A 21,448-nucleotide genomic window follows, 5' to 3' on the forward strand; every position below is an offset into this window, starting at 1 on the left:
ATCCATGCATTTACCGAAGTAAAAGAAGAAAAATGGTCCCCTTAAAAGGTGGACAACCCCTTTCAACAGAGACCCTCTACACCGCCAAGAAGACGATCACTCACTCAGATATGGTGCACTTGTCCTCCTAAAGTGAGTGGCACCAGACAAACCCTTTAGAGAACACGGACACCTTCCTTATTTTATTTAAATACATGCATTTAGGGCTAAAAATAATTTTTCATAAAAATTTTGCACCATTTACGGCTGCAGAATGAGGTAACTGAGAATCTGTCAGCGAGCTCCCTTTGATAACTCTTGTCCGTCTTCTTCCGAGCTTCTCTCAGCTGGTTTATGATCACGTGGAAGTTCAGGTCTCCTTTGATGTGGTGATAAATCAGCTGAGATGAGCTCAGTAAAATACAGATAAAAAAAAGTTACACAATCTCTTTGAGAACGAGTTCGCTGACGGATTCTTGGTTAATCCTATTCTGCAGCCAGCAATGTGCGGGAAAGCAAAAGAGCCCGTAAAAGCCAGACAGTGAAAAATTTTAATGACATCCAATTGCAAAAATAATTTTTAGACCCCCCCAAAAAAAACAGTAAAAAAAAAAAAAAAAAAAATTAAATAAAAAAAAAAAAAAAAAAATTGTAAATAAAATAAAAAAATTTCCCCCCAAAACGGTCCTTTGAAGTTTCACTCTGGCTTTTCCAGGAGTACTGTTAGGTTGCAGGGGTTAGGAACTGAAAGGACTTCTTCAGGAGGAACATCTCATAAGGGCACCGCCTGAGGCAAAGGTGAAACGTCATAGCTCCTTGAAGTATGGACCGCCCGACTATCTTTTCTTTTTTCAAACAAATAGTACTTTAACTGCCCCCTCCCCAGGTCCAGCGCTGCTGCTCCCTGTGTCTTTGATTGTCTGCAGTGTTGATGTCACGTCGAAAAGGCTGCAGCTAATAACGGAGTTCAGCGGCTCTGCCCGAGCAGGCAGCAAAAACTGGACTAAGCACTCTGGGGATGACATCAGCGCTGCAGACAAAAATTAAAAAGGACCCGGGGAGGGTGAAGAAAGCGCAGTTTGTTCATTTTTAAAATAAACTATGCCCAGGAGATGGGACTTTTCCTTTAAAAATACAGATTTCGACTCTGATCACTGGAGTTTGAGCTTCACTTACAGATGTGTTTGCCTTTTACCTTTCTGCTTATTTTACTTGGAACTCTTCATTTCTCACGGAACACATGGAATAAATTATCGAGACCTGCTGCAGTTCACGTTACAACCACTGGGTGTCCACACAGATACAGTACTAACATCATAAACCTCTCCCAGCAGAGTGACGCAAAATCATGCTTGCCATATTTTTTTTTATTTTTTTTTTGCAAAGTTGGTCATATCAGAATAGGTAGAGCTAATAAGGAACCCTAGGTCTGTAGTCTCCATACACTTTGGCGAAGAAATCCAAAATAGAGGAACCCCCTCAATTCACTCAGAATTACTAAATAGGGCAAGTGAAAATGGGTTTTCTAAACAGACATTGCCTTTAAAGAGACAATATGTCTTAGTCAAGGCGTAACATGGCATCGATCGTTTGGGTCGAAATTTGGGACTCTGCGGCATGTAGGAGAGCCCTGCACGTAGTCAGCCTAGAGCAAGGCAGCACGCCTTCAAGGAGCGCCATGTGCAGAAATCCCTGGACTTACAACCTAGGTCATTAATGGTCGACTGAAGAAGGTTCTGCTACGCTGAATGCACTTGGGCAAATCATCAAAATCTACTGCTGGCAGCTCCTTGTGTAAATGACACCCAATGACGTCCCAGATGTGGTCGATGGGAGATAAGTCTGGAGATGCTGCAGTCATGGGCGCACGTTTAGGCCACACAGGAGCAAACAGTACACGAGTAAGATGCGGTTTGGTGTGGTCATCTTGAAAACGGCTCCTGGGACACTTTGGAGAAATGGCCGCACCACTGGTTCCACCACCAAATCAATGTAACATTGAGCAGTTAGTGCACCTGGAATGAAGACTGGAGGGGTCAGCGATCACGATGGTACATTATGCCACCCCACACCATAATCCCGGGAATAGGACCGGTGGGACGTTCCTTTATAAATACCTCTTCGGGGTGTTACCCACATGGTTTCATCAGAAAAATGGCGGGTAGAGATCCATTCTGTACCGCAAGTGAGATTAGACGTCACACACCAAGTCTAAAGCCCCCGTCACACTAAACGAGATCGCTAGCGAGATCGCTGCTGAGTCACAAGTTTTGTGACGCAACAGCGACCTCAGCAGTGATCTCGCTACGCTTGACACTTAGCAGCGACCAGGCCCCTGCTGTGAGATCGCTGGTCGTGTCGACATGGTCTGGACATTTCTTTGATCGCTGAGGTCCCGCTGGGCAGCATGCATCGGTGTGTTTGACACCTTACCAACGACCTCGCTGGCGACTCAGTACTGAGAAGTCGTCCCTCATCGAGGTCTGAATCGTCAGAGTAGCTGCTATGTGACAGGGTCCCAACGACCGCCGACATCGTTATACAGGTCGCTACATCGTTGCTACGTCGTTGGGAAGATCCGACTGCTTGACATCTCACCAGCGATCACATAGCGACGCAGCAAAGATCCCTGACAGGTCGTATCGTTGACGGGATCGCTGTAGCGAAGCTAAATGTGACTGGTACCTTTAGGCGTCACAGTGTCTACACAGACCATCAGAAGGCATTTCCACGACATTGGGCAACAAGCCAGAAGTCCAGCTACAGGTGTCCACTGGCCTCAAAGGCTATCAAGGTGCAGAGCAAGATGGCAACAGAGGCTGGACTGAAGGTCCTCTTCAGTGATGAGTCTCGTAGACACAATGATAGCCAGAGATTGGAATAATCACCATGTAGGCAACAATGCTCCTGCGTGGAATAAATGTGATACCATGGCCTGCAGTGTCTCCAGACTTTTCTCCCATCGAGCACATCTGGGACGTCATTGGTCGGTGATTACACAGGAGCTGCCAGCAGCAGATCTTGATGATTTACCCAAGTGCATTCAGTGTGGAAGAACATTCCTCAGACAACCATTAATGACCTAACTAATAATAACCAAGGCAGCAAGTGCCGGGGATTTCTGCACGTGGCGCTCATACGCCAACTGTATATATTTTCATTCTCTAATCTACTGTATATAGAGGTGTTCGTTCACCTCCTCCTGCACAATGACTGATAAAACCTATATATACAGTAGATAACACTGGATCCACCGTTCACAATAGGTGATGTCACAGCTCACCTCCTCCTCCTGTACAATGACTGATAAAGGCAATGCTGCATCCTGTGTTAAAAAAATAAATAAACTTGCAGCACGCTCACTTGCCAGCTCACACCAGCGCCCCCTGATGGCGACATTTCAAAGGCATTTTACTAAAAGAGCTGCAAGTGCACATTTTTTTTGGAGTAATCGCCCTGGCAGGCTTAGTAACTGCTCATTATTTTTTGGCAACCCTAATCTTAGAATTAAAAAATGTATCAGCAGATACTATTAATCTGATTTTGTGTGTTCCAGTATCAGGCATGGCTTCACAGCTCTGATGGCGAGGGAAGGTCTGGAATCAATCTGAAGTCATTTGATTCTCCATCAAAATAACGAATCAAATGCCAATAATGGTAATATTATCCTAATTCAAAGAGCGTGTCGGGCCTCCACTATTTTTTATTTAATTTTTTTTTTTTCCCTCAGAGTTGAAAAGTTCAACACGCTGTCATTCAAGACAATAAAAATCAGCGTATAAAAGTGTTCTAGGTTATTATTATTCTCCCTGCTGTAAAACCTACTTTCCCAAAAGTATAAAGGAGACCTCATGCCTTCAGTATGTGCCCCCCCGAGTGTTTCCATACATAACTAACCTGCCAGTATTATGTCAGCCGCCATCTGGACCGTCCCCGACGCAAAGTGGCTGGCATGTGTCCGATGACTTCACCGCGACACGACAGTAAAGCGTTACGCCATGTCAATATTCCCGAAATCCATATCCTCATATAGGCCGACTCAGACTATGCCAGATCCCCTAAGGGTCTTGCATGCCCCCCCCCCCCCCAAAATAGTCCCACTTTTTTTCCTGGAGTTCGTATAAAAGGAAAAAAAGTTTAAATGTAATTAAAGGAACAATAAATCCATAAATGAAAGATAAAACTGAGCAGGAGATAATAAAGGGAAAAGGGGAGAGGCTCCTGCTGCAGATCATTATCTTACAGCCACACACAGAAGGAGGAAGAGGAAGGTGGGGTGGGAATGTGGCTGATCTCCTGAGATACAGAGGAAGATTTTTTTTTATGTATCTCTCAGTTTTAATTGTAATATCAAAAAAATTGAGGCAAAGAAAAGGAGGTAATTAAGGGAGGAATTGGTGAGATTTTCTATGTTTCGAAAAAAAATAATATACTTAATGTTAGAATTTTCGTATGTTACCAGAAAACCTTTAGCTTCGTATTATAATAATTAAGCCGTGGTGAGTGTTTTGGGCTCCCTAAGCTGTAGTTCAGGGTAAGCAGCATGGACCGAAGGCGGTGATGCAGTGGAAAAAACCCACAAGTGGATCAGGACAGCAGTAGGACAAGAGAAGCATCAGATACTGCTGGAGAGCAGTCACATAGGAAAAGTAGAAAATGACATGCAGTACAGAGCTTGCAGCAGGGGTATGGTTAATAGCAGATACACATGCAACTAGGAATTCGCAACCGGGGTATGATTTTTATAGTAGAGATGTAGGAAATCAGGAACTTGTAGCACGGATATGGCTTTTATAGTAGAGGCGTATGCAATCAGGAGCTTGCTTGCAAAAAGGCGGTGCACAACTGAATTGGAAAACTGGTAACTTGCTTGCAGAGAAGCGTTACCTTGATAGCAGAGCACAAGGAACAGTTGTGAGAAGCTGGTAATCTGGAATTTTGATTGTAGAATGGTAGGTGTGGACTGCACTTAGATAAGGTGGACTGAATTAGGAAATAAAACGCTGGTAGAATAGAAGTCAGAAATAACCAATTAAATAAAACTACACATGGCTAAAGCTGAGCCAAGTGTAAGGAGATGAGGTAGCTGAGAACAATCCTTTCTAAATACTCACACACTGGATGATTACATCAGAGATGCTTGCCAGGTCACCAGAGTAACCTGGTATGGACTAGGACAGATTGAGCCGACTATAGGAGAAGGGAGCAAGTCCTGGTACTGGAGCCGGGAAAGGCGATTAAAAGTGAGGTTGTCCATACGCACACAAAAACAGAGTAAAATGACACAGTTGCTGGCCTTATTTTATACAATGATGGAAAATCCTTTGAGCGTCGGCCCACGGCCTAGCGTAGACGCCGCCACCAGCCCACGGCCTAGCGTAGACGCCATCATGTTTTCCTTAAATCCTTAAGGTGGTGACAGTGTCTATTGCCACATTTACAATGCATAAAGAATAATTGGCGTGCAAATTTCACCATAAAACCACAGCTAATTTGCAGCAGAATCTGCAGGCATCACTGGCGTATTGGCCACAGATTTCACCCTTTTTGTAGCAAAGTTGAAATCCGCAATGAGATTTACACAAAAGTCTTTTAAAATCGGCACCACGTGTCCATTTCCATGTTAATCGTTTCCTCATCTACTCTGCTGGTACTGTATCCTGCATGCAAATCAGTGCTGAAAATCTGCAGAGTGTGCAAGAGGCCTAAATAGTATGTAAAGTAGATCGAATAGTGAATTACCTGACGCCACTAAACTACTCCAAGGCTGATAACCAATGCACGGCGCACTAGTCCCCAGATGGGGGTATAATGGTGATGACTACTATGTGAATAAGCATAGATTTACTGTGTGTTACGAGCCCCATCACCCCGTGTACGTACCACAAACTGCACCACATCCTCAGAGCTGTGTCTGGCTGATTTGAAAGCAGGTAGGGAGGTGACCACCACAATCTGATATTCCACGTGTCCGGTCATCATCTTCCCGCGGATCTCCTGGTATTCCGGGACCCACATGTCCAGAGCCGTGTGCACATTCTGAACCTGTCTGGATAAACGAGACCACCATGTATCAGGGGCTTACCAATACTGAGAACACACGGACAACGGCAGCCTGAAGGGCCGAGGACATTGGTAAGTGGGTTGGTCGGTGACGGTGTAATGTTCCATCATGGGGGATATTTTATATCATCTACAGCATCATCCCAAGTGTCCTAATGATGCTGTTTTTCAATAATACGATGTTCCTGTCCTGAGAAACTAAGCTTTGAAACCATATGTAAATCAGCCTGGACGTGCTTTGAGGGCAGGGTGAAGTGCTGTCAACATGACGACAGACACCATGAGCAAAAACTCAAAAACAAACTGCAATTTGGGGACAGGGGTTTTCTGAAAACCCTTTAAAAAAAAAAATAAATTAAAGGGTGTTGTAGCTTCCTCGCCCAGGTTCTCTAAGTTCGGCTAAGTTTTCTCTTCGGTCCTGATCTTCCAGTGTTGACGTGAACACATGTGACGATGCGTGTCAAAGACTCAAAGGGATATTCTCATCTCCAAGATCTTATCCCAACACGTAATAGGTGTAATAATAAAAGCAAATATCTCCAATTAGAAATGTGGTATAGTTTTTCAGATTTTCTATGTCTCTTTCGTCATGTGCAGGCTTTGCAGGACCTTGGGTATCCATGGGTACGACCACTGCTATACTGACAGGTAGTTGCTAGTGGTTGTAACCATGGATACCTAAAGGTCCTTTGAGATGGGAATACCCCTTTAAGTTGCATCCTGCTTGACCACGTGAACCCATAGACCAAAGAAAAGACCAATCCGGAGCAAGCAGAGGACCAAAAGGGAAACTGCGGTGGCAGAACAGGTCAGGGAGGACAGAGAAGCATAATTTTTGGGGGGGGCTTTTTGTAACACTTTTCCCGTTCTTAAAAGAATCCAAAACTAGAAAACATGGATTCTGGAGAGTCCAAATTTATTGGGGGGTAAAACCGGTTACTAAGACCAGTACCTTTATTTTCAGTAGTAAAGTCATCCTAATAGGTTCTCATTAAATGCAACATATTGCAAATCACCCTCCTATAAAGAAGCCTATAGTGTCCATCTCTCTAGTTATAGTTAAACTGGAAAGGACTAAAACAAATTCTCTATCAGAACAACTGGACATTTGGACGAGAACGTGAAATTTAACCAAACGCTTGGAATCCGTGCACCAGAATGGGAGAAGATTACATTCAGGTCAGTAATTAGATTTTTAGCATTAAACATCATTTTGTAGGATTTGGCCACGTTTCCTCTCACACTGGCAATCTCCTGTGACGCCGATCGTCAGCGCTGCAGACCTCCAGGCATTATAAGGCGATGACAGAAGACGCCGTGTAACGGCGCAACCACTGGAACGGCACCAAGGAAAGGTTGGCACAGAACATAGGATGACTGCAAGGTAATACAGACCATGCAGAAAACACTGGAGATCCACGCTAAGGATTTCTCCCCTGCTGAGACCATTATTTTGGATTAGGCCCCTGTACAAATGTATTTCATACGAACAAAGTAGCGTCCGGATTTTTCACCCTATGACGTACTGTAAACTGGTCACGCCACTAAATCAAGAAGTCATCAGCGGTGAATTATCTAGTAGCCTTTGCCTTCTGGATGTTTCAATAAGTACCATAATCAGATTTGAATAAGACATGGCCTCAAGTCACTGCTCATGGTGATGTCGCACAGATGGATTATGGCGTGGGACACTATGGAATCTTTTTACTTTGGACAGGTGAGGGAGATATATATATATAATTTTTTTTTTTATTATTATTAATTTTACAATTGTTGTAGACAGCAGGAGCTGAATACAACTCTCAACATTGTCCCCTGCTGGCGCTTATCTCACAGCCAGCAAGGGACAATGATGAGAGATGCCTTCAGCACCCGGGAACAGCGCAAACTGTACCGCTGTTTCCCAAGCGCCAGAACGTGTGATACAGATGTGGCACACTGGTAACACACATGGACGCTGATTTCAACGGTACTGTTTTAACCAGTACCGAAAATATCAGGACGTGTGAAAGATGCCTAAAACAGAAGGGCGGCAGGTAGTTTAGGAAACGAGCTGCGCACTATAAAATTACAAATCCCTCCATCCCTTCTTGAGAATAGAGAGGATTTTTAATAAGGGGTCATTTACATGGTTTCGTTTAAAAAAAAAACAAACTGCCTTTTACTCACCCTCCCCCGGTCCAGCAGAGTCTCCGCCACTGCTCCCGATGTCTGTTACTGTCTGCAACGTTGACAGTTCAGCTGCTGATTAGTGACCTCAGCGGTTCTGCCCAAGTTGACAACACGAGGCAATGAGCTCACTGATTGCCTGCTGTGCTGGAGACAATGACAGACACTCAGAGCAGTGGTGAAGACTCAGCACTGGACCCAAGAAGGGGGAAGTAAAGCATTGCTTTAAAAAAAAAAAAACACACCTTCAGCCTAGGGTTGGGGAGGGGGTTTCAGAAACAAGAAAACCCCTCCAGTCATTGATTTTGGTGCAGAACATTACTAAATTTGTGCCAGGTGTCAGAAACCAAGTAAATGTGGCACCATATCTATATAGACCATGCTTTGTGCTCAAGGGGACACAAGAATGGAGTAATGGGCCCTGATTAAAGTGTTGCAAAATGTTTGCATGCTGTAGGTAATAATAAATGCATGATCACTAAAATCCCAAGAATAGAGGGGGGGGGGGGGTGTCTTAAAATCCCCCCCTTCGTAAATTGAGTAATGGTGTGCGTGCATGACCTCGGCTCCATTCACTTCCATGGAATTGACAGGAAGGCTATCTTGGCATAGCAGTGAGAGCGGCAGTCATGCATATGTATGGAGCGTGCGCGCACTTTATAATCTACCCAAGAGTGGTTCAGACAGGCACATATCCCAGTCCGTATACAGACCGCAATGCCCACTCTGACCGCAGGTCTCCAAACCCAAACTTACAGCCTCATAAGTGTCCGTGAGGGTGTAAATTTCAGGTTGGGAGACCCGCGGTCATTCCGCTCTGTATATGGAGCACCGTTTAAGGCCAATTTCACCCGCTAACGATCCTACACCGCAAATCATTACGGCGCCGCACATGCAGATGAGGTTATGAAAGAAAGACTTTACAGCTCCAAAGTTCGCGTCCTCATTGTTTCAGATTCAGGTGCAGTTGTGGTACCCGAACCGTATTTTGGACTAAAGTTTGATCGGGTACCAGAACCCAAAATTCGATGGGTCTGCTCACCCCTAATCCTCAGCACAATCTGCATCCGAATGCAGGACGGCTTTGTGGCGAGAGAGAGACGTTGGAAATGTACCGTGACGTCTGGACCCTGCATCAGACGTCCATGACGCAAGCGCATTGTAAAATGTATGTTTTTTTTTTTAATGCACGTTAATTTTTTTTTAACATATTTGCATGAGATTATTAGATATAATTTTTTTTTTTGGGGGGGGGGGGGGGAGGTACAGTTTAATCGCAGTCAATTGCACAGTCAGTGCAATATAAAAGCGGTGTAGTTGCCCCTAGCAACCAATAAAGTTGCTACTTTTATTTATCTCTGATAAATAAAACTGTTGAAACTAATAGGTTGCTAAGGACAACAGTGACACTTTAGTGATGCAACTGATTCTTTTAAAACCACCATTAACATCTTAATAAAGTTGGTAACTGTAATATATACACAATGGAATGGTTGCCTATAGCAACCACAGTCTAGTTCTCAGGCTGGAAATGAAAGCAGCTACCTGATTGGCCACTATGGAGACCGATCCCTTCAGCAGCCAATCAGAATTCAGATTACATTTACCTTGACTGTGTTAGAAAATGAAAAACGCAATTTGAATGGTCGCTATGAACCAATCAGTATTTAGCTTCCATTTGCTCCGGACACGTTTACCGATGAAAGGCGTGATTTGATTAGTTGCTCTAGGCAACTCGTTTCTAGACTAGGCCTTTTAGCCGTGACCTCCTTTGCAGGAGGCTCGGTCGCCCCCCGTATAGGCAGCGCTGAATAGACGTGCTTCCTGGCTGAGCTACGAGTCCACTGACCTGGATGTGAGCACCGGAGCGGCCATGGCGGGAAGAGGCGGCGGCTCTGTGGTGTCCCAATCACGGGACAGGATACTACACAGGGCAGCGCACGTCCCACGTTAATCTCTCACAGCTGTGGGAGCAGTAGTATCCCTATGGAGCGATAATCAGCTTCTGTGTCAGTGGGAGGCGCCGTGCGGGGATTATATAGGAATTGTGGGTTATTTTAGCGATATAAAAAAAAAATAATAACTGAATAAAAATATTTAAAAAAAAAAAAAATGTCCGTAGTCGGCAGGATTCGAACCTGCGCGGGGAGACCCCAATGGATTTCTAGTCCATCGCCTTAACCACTCGGCCACGACTACAGGCGTGATGTAAGTGCTGCCGGGCTGCGCCCATACAGCTCACCAGGGGGTGGCAGTGCAGTGCACAGCTCTGATACACCAGGCTATGGCTGATCAAGGAGGAATTAAAGGGGTTCTCCAGTTTATTTTAAAGGGGGAAAAGATGATAAATTCCTGGGATACTACTGAGAATCGGGAGGTCAATCAAGAGCAGAGGATCACTCCATTCACACAGGGATCGGTGATGGACTGCAGCGGTCAGACCCCAGTGATCAGTAACTTATCCCCTATCCAAGGTGGGTGATAATTGTTTTCACCAGACAACCCCTCTAAATCCTCTTCCCAGCATGGGGCTCTTTCTTTTTTTTTGTTTTCTTTTTGTTTTTTCCCTTTCAAGAGCCATACCTTTTTCATTCTTTCGTATGAGGGCTTGCCTTTTTTTTTTTTTTGCTGCGGTATTGAATGACGTTGTCCCTTTTTTTTACGGATACGATTATGGCAGTGGAAATTGATAAAAGAAAAAAAACATTTTTTTGCTCATGTCGCCATGTAACGTTTTCTTACGGATTATTTTTTTGCCCCCGGAGCTGACATTTTTAATGCAGTTTTATTCACTTCTTTATTTCTTCACTGTGGTGGCGGCTAAAAAAACAACCTGTAATTCTGCCGTTTCCATCTTTTTATTTTTTTTTGTTATGGCGTTTACCGATTGGGTTAATTAATGTTATATTTTGATAGATCGGACTTTTGTAGAGATACCTGATATGTTTATTTATTTTCAAAGGGTGTGATTATAATTTTTATGTTTTTAACTCCTTCATGACCCGGGCTATTTTCCGTTTTTTACGTTTTGTTTTTTGCTCCCCTTCTTCCCAGAGCCATAACATTTTTTATTTTTAGGTCAATATTGCCATGTGACGGCTTGTTTTTTGTGGGACGAGTTGTACTTTTAAACGCCATCACTGGTTTTACGATATCATGTACTAGAAACCGGGAAAAAAATTCCAAGTGCAGTGAAATTGCAAAAAAAATCCAATACCACAGTTGACGTTTGCTTTTTTTTTATTACCATGTTCACTAAGGCTATGTGCCCACGATGCAGAAATGGTCCACATTTTTCCTGAGTGTTTCTGCATCTCCCCGGCAGGAAAAACACATGCGGATTGTACATATGGATTGTACATGCGGATTGTACATGCGGATTGTACATATGGATTGTACATATGGATTGTACATATGGATTGTACATGCGGATTGTACATATGGATTGTACATGCGGATTGTACACGCGGATTGTACATATGGATTGTACATATGGATTGTACATATGGATTGTACATATGGATTGTCCATGCGGATTGTACATGGGGATTGTACATATGGATTGTACATATGGATTGTCCATGCGGATTGTACATGGGGATTGTACATGCGGATACAATATATTGGTATACAATATATTAAATATATATATATTTTTTTATACTGATAGAGCAGCATAGCTGACTGCGATGGAGAACGGACGCTGGTGAATTGTACATGCGGATTGTACATGCAGATTGTACATGCGTTTTTCCTGCCAGGGACATGCGGATGTGAAGCGTTCTTCACTTGCATTTCTGCATGCGGGTTGTCAAGCGATTTTAGCAACACTTGGAAAGTGCTTGTCAACTTGGTCACACTATATAAATCCATGCAACCGGTATGGATTTATATAGTGTGACCGTAAAAGAATGGCAAAAAATAAAAAATAAATATTATACTTACCTTCTGATGGCCCCCGGTGTCTTGTCCTGGCTTGCCGGCAGATCGCGGTAGACTAAAGGACCTGCAATGAAGTCAGTGGTCGCGTGACCCGTCACATGACTAAATGACGTCATCGCAGGTCCTTCAGTCCACCGCAAGCTGCCGGCAAGCCAGGACAAGACACCGGGGGCCATCAGAAGGTAAGTATAATATTTATTTTTTATTTTATTCTTTATTTAACAGGTTCTATGGTACCCGGGTCCGGAGGAGAGTCTCCTCTTCTCCAAACCTGGGTACCATCCGCACATTGAACCTCATGTTATCCGCATGTACAGATGCAGTGATGCGGAATCCATGTGTTTCAATGCAAGTCAATGGCGGCGAAAGCGCAGAGCTTCCACAAAATAATTGGTAGAGCTGCGTTTTTTTCCACAATGATAATCCGCAGCGGAAATTTCCGCAGCATGTGCACAGCACATGCGGATTATCATTGGGGAACATGGCAGGCCTTCTACCAAGCGTTTTTTAAGCGTTTCTGCAGCGGAATTGCCGCTGTGGAAACGCTTAAAAAACGCATAGTGGGCACACAGCCTAAGAAATCCAAAGTTTTGTTAAAAAAAAAAAGAAGCATTTTCCGAGACCCTTAGCGTCTCCACTTTTCGGGATCTGGGGCCGGGTGGGGGCTTATTTTTTGCGCATCAAGCTGACGTTTTTATTGATACCATTTTGGGGTAGATCCGATGTTTTGATCGCCCGTTATTGCATTTTATTGCAATGTTGTGGAGACCAAAAAAATGTAATTCTGGCATTTTGATTTCTTTTCTCGTTATGCCGTTTACCGATCGGATTAATTCTTTACATATATATTGATAGATCGGGCGATTCTGTACACGGTGATACCAAATATGTGTATATTTCATTTTTTTTATTGTTTTATTTTGAATGGGGTGAAAGGGGGGTGATTTTTTAAAAAATATTTTTAAAAACATTTTTTTACATGCTTCAATCGCCTATTGGCGACCCGCGATCATGTGATTGGGTTGCCGATGGACGGAGCCAGTGACGCGCTTCCTGTAAGAGATTGACAGCGGCATTTAACTAGTTAACAGCCGCAGGTGGCTCACGATTCCACCCGCGGCTGATCAGATGAGCTGTCATGTCGCCGTAAAGGTGCAGGCTCAGCACCAGAGCCCGCATCAAAGGGAGAGACACAACATTTGTCGTAATAGTATGGTACAGCACTTGTCGGAAAGGGGTTAAAAAATTATTTTTTTTCCCCCTTACTTTTTGGGACTTGAATCATCTGATCACTTGTACTCAGGGCCGGGACAAGGTAATTTGGTGCCCTAAGCAGATGAAGATAGTGCCCCCTCCACACACCTAACCAATGAATCCTCAGCCTCCAAGCAAAGGAATGCATCAGAGACTAAGGTAACAGATCCGCTAAGGCTATGTGCCCACGATGCAGAAATGCTGCATATTTTTTCCGCTTCTCCCTGGCAGGAAAAACACATGCGGATTTTACATGTGTTTTTCCTGCCAGGTAGAAGCGTTTGTCAAGCGTTTTTGCACAGCACATGCGGATTATCATTGGGGACCATGGGGCACGTATTACCAAGCATTTTTTAAGTGTTTTCGCTGCGGAAATTCCGCGGAAAAAAACGCTTGAAAAACGCATAGTGGGCACGCAGCCTTACGCATTCTCCATCCAATGGGTCAGGTAACAAGCTCTGATGATGACTTCCACTAGGACTGTTACTTTTTTCACCAAAAAAATGCCAGCTAAAGTAAAAAAGTGATGTACCGGTACTTTAGGGGTAAATACAGTATGATGTCCCCCACAGCAAGCCCCCTGTATAATGTCCCCTACAGCCAGCCCCCCATAGAATGATACCCACAGCGAGCCCACTGTATAATGCCCCCCAGAGCCAGCCCCCCATAGAATGATACCCACAGCGAGCCCACTGTATAATGCCCCCTAGAGCCAGCCCCCCATATAATATCCCCCACAGCGAGCCCCTTGTATAATGTCCCCTACAGCCAGCCCCCCATAGAATGATACCCACAGCGAACCCCCTGTATAATGTCCCCCACAGCCAGCCCCCATATAATATCCCCCACTGCGAGCCCCCTGTATAATGTCCCCCACAGCCAGCCCCCATATAATATCCCCCACAGCCAGCCCCCATATAATATCCCCCACTGCGAGCCCCCTGTATAATGTCCCCCACAGCCAGCCCCCATATAATATCCCCCACTGCGAGCCCCCTGTATAATGTCCCCCACAGCCAGCCCCCATATAATATCCCCCACTGCGAGCCCCCATATAATGTCCCCCACAGCGAGCCCCCCGTATAATGTCCCCCAGAGCCCAAAGTATTATGTCCCCTACAGCCAGCCCCTCTTTTGATGGGACGCAGGGAGAGAGCGGGGTGAGCGGTGTCAGTGGCTGACACTGCTCCCCTGAGTGCCTGCGCCATGGCCGTTATTGTGCTGAATGCCTGCGGCCGGAGGAAGGTGCCGGGCTGCCGCTGCTATTCACCAATGTCAGATGTCTTTTTTTAAAGTGCGCCCCCCTAGGGGAGGCAGGAGGTGGGTGCTTGGAAAAACGTGCCCCTATCCCCATCCACATGCCACATGCTGCAAATTCCACTTTTAAGCTACACTGTGACTTTTTATAGCGCTACTAATTGATTTTTAAATTTAGCTACAGCTGCCACTCATAGTAATGCATTGAGGTGTCTGCCAGTGGGTGTTTTTAGCTTATTGGACAATTTTAGTTCTGTTTTCTTTTTTTTGGGGGGGGGGGGGATGGGCATTGGAAAAATAACATCAATTCCATAAGTGTTTGCATTTCCTCGGGTTTTGTACTTTTGTGGCGCAAATAATATTCTGCAGGTCAGCACAATGGATGCGATAACAACAAGTTTTTTATGTTCTACGCAATAAATCTCTTTGCTGTGCCTTCTCCCTTCTGCACACTGAATAACATCAGCTTGAGGTGTTATCAGTCATTGTACAGGAGGAGGAGGAGGTGAGCTGTGATATCATGTATTGTGAATGGTGGATCCTGTTTTATCTACTGTATACAGAGGTGTTATCAGTCATTGTACAGGAGGGGGAGGAGGTGAGCTGTGACATCACCTATTGTGAATGGTGGATCCTGTGTTATCTACTGTATATAGAGGTGTTATCAGTCATTGTACAGAAGGAGGAGGTGAGCTGTGATATCACCTATTGTGAATAGAGGATCCTGTGTTATATACTATATATGTGCTTGGAAGCCGACACTGATTTCGATATAAAATGTAAAAAAAAAAAAAAAAGACACTACAAAACGCCTAAAATGACGACAAAAAGACACTTCAGGAAAAACAGCTTTGGCGTTTCCTGAAATATCTTCCTATAGCACAAACTCTGCAGGAACGCCAGCGACTATAAGACGCAGTGCGCACATACCCTCAGACACACCCCATGTTTGCCTCCTGTACCTGTTGCAACTGACCCTATTCCTGACTCTGACTTTGGCTAAGTTCCCGGACTACACGGCTGTCTCACTCTGGAAATACCTGTCCTCCCTTCCCAGTATGACCTCCTCGTGTCTTGAGCTGTTTAATCCTTAGCTGCATCCTGACCGTGCCTGTCTACGTTCCCTATTTCCTTACTGTGGATTCGGTGCCAGTCGGAGACTATTCTGGGGAGCGACACCTGTAAGTCCTACAGGGAAAGTCCATACCTGTTTTCAGGGGTTAAGGATAATGAATGAAGAGATAACGGGCATCAAAATCGAGCAAACCTTCTGGATCTTCATGCCTTTTATGACAAGTTGCGCACACCGAAGTGCAAATAATACAATGATTTTGACTTTATCGAGCAGTAAACTCCAAAGTCCATTTCCCATATATCATCGCCACAGCTCTGTAGTCCTTCTGGACCTGTGCGCTCCGTCCCCTACAAGATCCACCTAAACCTTCCTTCATACAGTTCTTCTCATGAGCGCTCTCTAGAGAGATGGAGCGTTCCCGCCAGCTCATGGATGTTTTGCCGTTGGTGATGGCACCTACGTTGGAGGTGGATTCAGGCGGGGGAAATCTCATCGGAAGTACGGAAAAAATTCGAGAAGGACTCATAACTAGACGCAGAATTGCCAAACCCTTAGGATTGCCTAAAGTGACTATTAAAAGGGAAAAAAAAAACAGTTCATGACAAGCCATGGGTTACGGAAAAGGTGACCAAGTGGCAATAAATGAGCCCACTGCCAAGGGCAGCTGCCCCTATATCGGAGGAGACAGGTGACATGTCAGTAGTTGGGAGACCCCTGTAATATTGGGTGATTTCTCTTGGGCATTTACCTAAGCTTGCTCTGTAGTCTTAATCCATATTTATAGTGCTAGATGGAGCGGCTGGCATCAAGTCTAAACTCCAGCAGAAATGTTATTCCCTTGGCATAAGAAAAGATGGAGCCGCGAGATCAGAGCCGGAGCAACTACCGTGCAGACATTGTGTTTAGCTTGGCTACCGTGCTCAACCTTCATGGTCTGGCAGTGCCCAGCTACACCTGCAGCCTCCCTGGCATCCTCGCATGTGTGAGAGACTGAAAAAAGTGTCCGCCTGACTCAGACAAACCCCATGTAAACATTCCATTTATTTTAATAAAACCCCCGACGCCTCCATGTTTATTCTGGTAAGCCTTGACTGAACAGATGCTCAGGACCAAAAACCTCCGCACCTGTGCCCACAGGATGGGAACAGTGATCGTCCACAGGGAGGCGAAAAACACCCCAAAGACAAGGGCTGCCGCCCAAAATAGGCTGCGATATTTACCCTCCTGCCTGAGTCACAGCGAGAAGACAGAGCAGCAGGTACACTGCGGGTTAAAAAATAGACTGGGCAGACGCCCACCAGTAATGTAGACATAAGGCTTATGTTTAACCATTCACATCCAGAAAAGTCCTTACATTTGAAGGGGCGCTTTGTACTGGAAATATCAATGCTGGGAATAAACAGCTACGTCTGTCATAACACCACGTAGGTACCAGAAAGACAAAACCTAAGAGGCCCCATTCCTTTTCCCTTTGGGTTGTATAGAGGGTAATGTCGCCTATTCTTCCTGGGCACTTGCACAGAGCTCCTATTCCAAAGACTAAAACTGGCCAAACACATTAGATGGCTGTTGGCCGAGCGGTCCCTTGTTCGGCAGACAGCCATCTCACCCGACTGTGCCATACACAGTAGCACTTGTTCTGCCGAGCATGACTGCCTGCGGCTTATCTCTGGGAGAACAATGTGAATGGCTGTCCAAAATCAGACATTCGCGTTCGACATCACTCACGACCATCAGTTGGCCGATGCCACCATACACTTTAAACCGTCGTGAGAAACCATTGATATTGGCGGGATCAGCCAACATTAGTCTAATGTGTATGGCGGCCTTAAAGCAACCTGAGAGTGGAGCACGTAAACCTTCACTATCCTGAGACATCAGGAGTTTACAATGAATTCCTTGACTATTAAGGCATTGTATGGCAGTATTATTTGGACACTATTGGTACTATTGTTTGGACATATATGGTAGCATACTACATGTAGTATTATTTGGTTGCTACATGAAGACAATGTATAAATGTTGCACTGAACGGCAGCATTGTGCGGTTAATATATGGAAGCATTATTTGGCAGTATGCAAGTAGATACAAATATGACATTAACAGCAAATCCTTTAAAGAGGTTTTCCCACAAAATACCGTGCATTCATAAACGCCTTTGGGGTCTGTATGTTGGGCTGCCATGCATCAGATTTCTCATCACCTTTACTTCCATTCCTGGGCAATTTTCCAGAGGTTGAAAGAGGCTCTGCCATTAGGGAATACAGCTGCCATGAAGGTGCCACTTGGTCTATATAATGTTAGGTAGGTGGTACATGTCACATCCACATGATGCTAGGACCCAAGGTTTCCCTGCAGAACGTTGCCCAATCACACTGCCTCCGCCGGCTTGTCTTCTTCCCACAGTGCGTCCTGGTGACATCTCTTTCCCAGGTGAGTGATGTACAGATACACAGCCGTCCACAGGATGGCTGAGCAGGCCATGCTGTTACTGCCATACATTGCTCCATCGTCCAGTTCTGATACTATACATGCCCACAGTGCTTTTGGAGCGCTGCACGGCACTCTAACCATCTGCTGCTCTGCTATGTAGCCCCTTATATCAGAAGCTGCAATGCTCTGTGCATTTTGTCACCTTTCTATAATAGTTAGCAGTAACTTTTTAAGTAATTTACTCTATAGCAGTTGTGGTATTGGATCAGACAGGCTAGCCTTAACTCCCTACTTGCATCAATGAGCTTTGGGTTCCCACGACTCTATAGGTGCTTCTCTGGTTGTTCTTCCTTGGCCAACTTTTGGTAGATACTAAATCCCTGCATACTGGGAACACCCCACAGATGCTTTGACCCCATCATTTAGCCTTTACAATTTGGCTCTTGCTGCTGAGAGCCTTACACTTGTCCATTTTCCCTGCTTCCCTCCGCCTCCACCCGAGCTCCGCCTCCACCCCTCAAACTTTCCACAGTCCCACTGCCTACTCTTGGAAAAACTATTTTCTGCACCACGTCTTCACCAATCACACATTAACAGTTCCCATTGAACACCAGATCACATATATAGCCAGCAGCTTTTGTTTTGGCCAAAAGATTTTTTAAACCGTCACCATGACAAGGAGACTCTTCTGGCCGGTCCCTACTCTACTCTAACCTATTAAACATTTCTTATAATACCCAATACTCTTTTTAGGTATATTTTTATTTATGGGAATGTGTCACATACATTTTTTAAAATGACCAATAATACCACATACAAGGGATAAATAGCACCACACTATGACCATATCACATATTACCACCACATAGTGACCGAATAATACCACATGCAAGGGACAAATACCGCCACACCATGACCAGACCACATATTACCACCACATAGTGACCGAATAGTATCACATACAAGGGACAAGTACTGCCACACCATGAGCAGATTACATATTACCACCACATAGTGACCGAATAATACCACATACAAAGGACAAATACCGCCACACTGTGACCAGATCACACATTACCACCACATAGTGAACGAATACTACAATACTGATCATTAATAAAAAAACAGAATACTAATATTACCATAAGTACCATTATACACAGGCTCTCTGTACATAGTATACAGTGTCAGTGTACAGATAACACACTGACTCACCGGTGACGTCTCTAGTTGAAGTCTCTGATCTTCGCTTTTCCTCTTCATCCAGCACAGACCGCCATCACTCCTTCCAGACAGAACTCATCTCTGCATAAAATAACACAGTTATCTAGAGCACCGCTTACAGAGCACCACACCAGATGATGAACAAAAGCGACATAGTGTCGCCCTGCACATTAACAGGACCCCCCCACTGAAAACAGTACCCTTAAAAATAACATACATCACAGCAGTAATAATATTCTTTAATTAACCCTTACAGTAATAATGTCCTACATCCTGCCCCCATGTCTCTCCATCCTGCCCCCAATGTCTCCCATTCTGCCCCCATGTCTCTCAATCCTGCCCGCAATGTCTTCCATTCTGCCCCCATGTTTCCATTCTGCCCCAATGTCTCCCATTCTGCCCCCATGTTTCCATTCTGCCCCCATGTCTCCCATTCTGCCCCCATGTCTCCCATTCTGCCCCCATGTTTCCATTCTGCCCCCATGTTTCCATTCTGCCCCCATGTCTCACATTCTACCCCCAATGTCCCCCCTGTTTTCATCCTGCCCCTATGTTTTTTGCGGCTGTCCCCAATGTTCCTCATCCTGTCCTGGTGCAGCTTTAAAAAAAAAAAAAAGTCTCTTCTTACCTTGCGGCGCTCCCGCGGTGTCCTGCTCAGCATTCACCGGAAGCACCATCGCTGGTGCATGGCGGTGACGCAGGTTCACTGAACCGGCAGAATGCTGCCGCTTGGGCCTGGTGAGCAGAAGAACGGTCCCCGACCGGGCCCTCTCTGCTCACTGTGCCCCATAAACCAGTAAGGGCAGTAATGCCCTTTTGGCGGCCCTGCTGATGAAAAACGATCAGATTTTTGCATACGAGAAAAATTACTGACGTCTGAATGATGACTTACAGCACAACTGAAGCAACTCTCAACGTCACATACAGTATTCAAAAGATTGCAGTCAGTCTTCAGGACCATAGACGCAGTAGTTGGCCAAGGAGACTTAGTGCAGCAGATGAAAGACACATGCAATTGTAAGATGTCCAGCGGTGCCATCAACCCAGAACTGGCAGCAACCAGTGAGACCCAGCTACATGGAAACAAGGCAAAGCTACTTACCCGTTCATGAAAAAAAAGCACTTGGGTGCAGAAAAATGTCAGCAGTTGCTCTGGACTGATGTATTAAAATGTGAAATATTTAGCTATAACAGAAGGCAGTTTGTTAACCAAAGGACTGGAGAGTGGTACAATAATGAGAGTCTGCAGGAACAGTGAAGCATGGTGGAGGGTCAGCAAATGTTGTATGGGACTTGGTTAGGATTAATGGTGTCCTCAATGCTGAGAAATAGGCCACGGCCCCACTATCAGTATTTGGTCAGTATTCAGTCAGTATTTTTTCTCAGGAGTGGGAGCCAAAACCAGATGTGGAACAATCAGAGAAAAGGTATAAAAGGAAACAAGTCACAAATTCTGCATTTATCACCCAGTCATGAGAAAAAATACTGACCAAATACTGATAGTGGGGCCGTGACCATACAGGCAGATACTTATCCATCATGCAATACCATCAGTGAGTAGTTCAGTTCAGCAGTCAGTATCACACATGATAAGATTAAATACACAGCTCAGCAGACAGTATCATATATAATAGTATTAGATACATGGCTCTACATACTGTACTCACCTGATAGGATTATATACACAGTTCCGTGGACAAATACTGTGATCTGAGTGGAGTCATCATGTCATTGTAACTGCAGTTCTCGGTTCACAGTAATTACTGGTTAGTGCTCACCAAGTCCAGACACCAGAGCTGCAACGGTGATCTCATTCAGTGACGTGTACTTTCCATTTCATTTTATACACCTGTTAATAAACTTTTTAGCATAAATTTCAAATATTTTAAGAAAAATTTTGACAAACTGCCTTTAAGAACTATCTTTCGCATAAAGTAGAATGAGGAGTCGTGGCAGTGATGATATGGCCCCCACAAAGCCCTGATCTCAGCATCATCCAGTCTCTCTGCGATTACATGAAGAGGCATAAGATTTGTGGTCAGTTCTCCAAG

At 44.8% G+C, this 21,448-nt stretch overlaps 1 protein-coding gene and 1 non-coding gene across 2 annotated transcripts in view; both read right to left on the minus strand.

The window, feature by feature from the left end:
- HS1BP3 (HCLS1 binding protein 3) overlaps positions 1-10,244 on the minus strand; it is a 97,897-nt gene extending 87,653 nt beyond the window's left edge. Inside the window, exons 1-2 of the mRNA XM_073674044.1 lie at positions 10,061-10,244; positions 5,863-6,028 (exon numbers count right to left, since the gene is read on the minus strand). Coding sequence (XP_073530145.1) covers positions 5,863-6,028; positions 10,061-10,086 — 192 coding nt within the window. The 5' untranslated portion in view covers positions 10,087-10,244. The remainder of the gene's footprint in view (positions 1-5,862; positions 6,029-10,060) is intronic.
- Positions 10,245-10,328: 84 nt separating this feature from the next.
- TRNAS-AGA (transfer RNA serine (anticodon AGA)) lies at positions 10,329-10,410 on the minus strand. Its single transcript has one exon. It is a non-coding gene; the product is annotated as a tRNA-Ser (tRNA).
- Positions 10,411-21,448: the final 11,038 nt, after the last annotated feature.

Source organism: Phyllobates terribilis, unplaced genomic scaffold, assembly GCF_046119375.1.
Source record: "Phyllobates terribilis strain yellow unplaced genomic scaffold, ASM4611937v1 Scaffold_3__8_contigs__length_932513732, whole genome shotgun sequence".
In the NCBI taxonomy this organism is placed as follows: Eukaryota; Metazoa; Chordata; class Amphibia; order Anura; family Dendrobatidae; genus Phyllobates; species Phyllobates terribilis.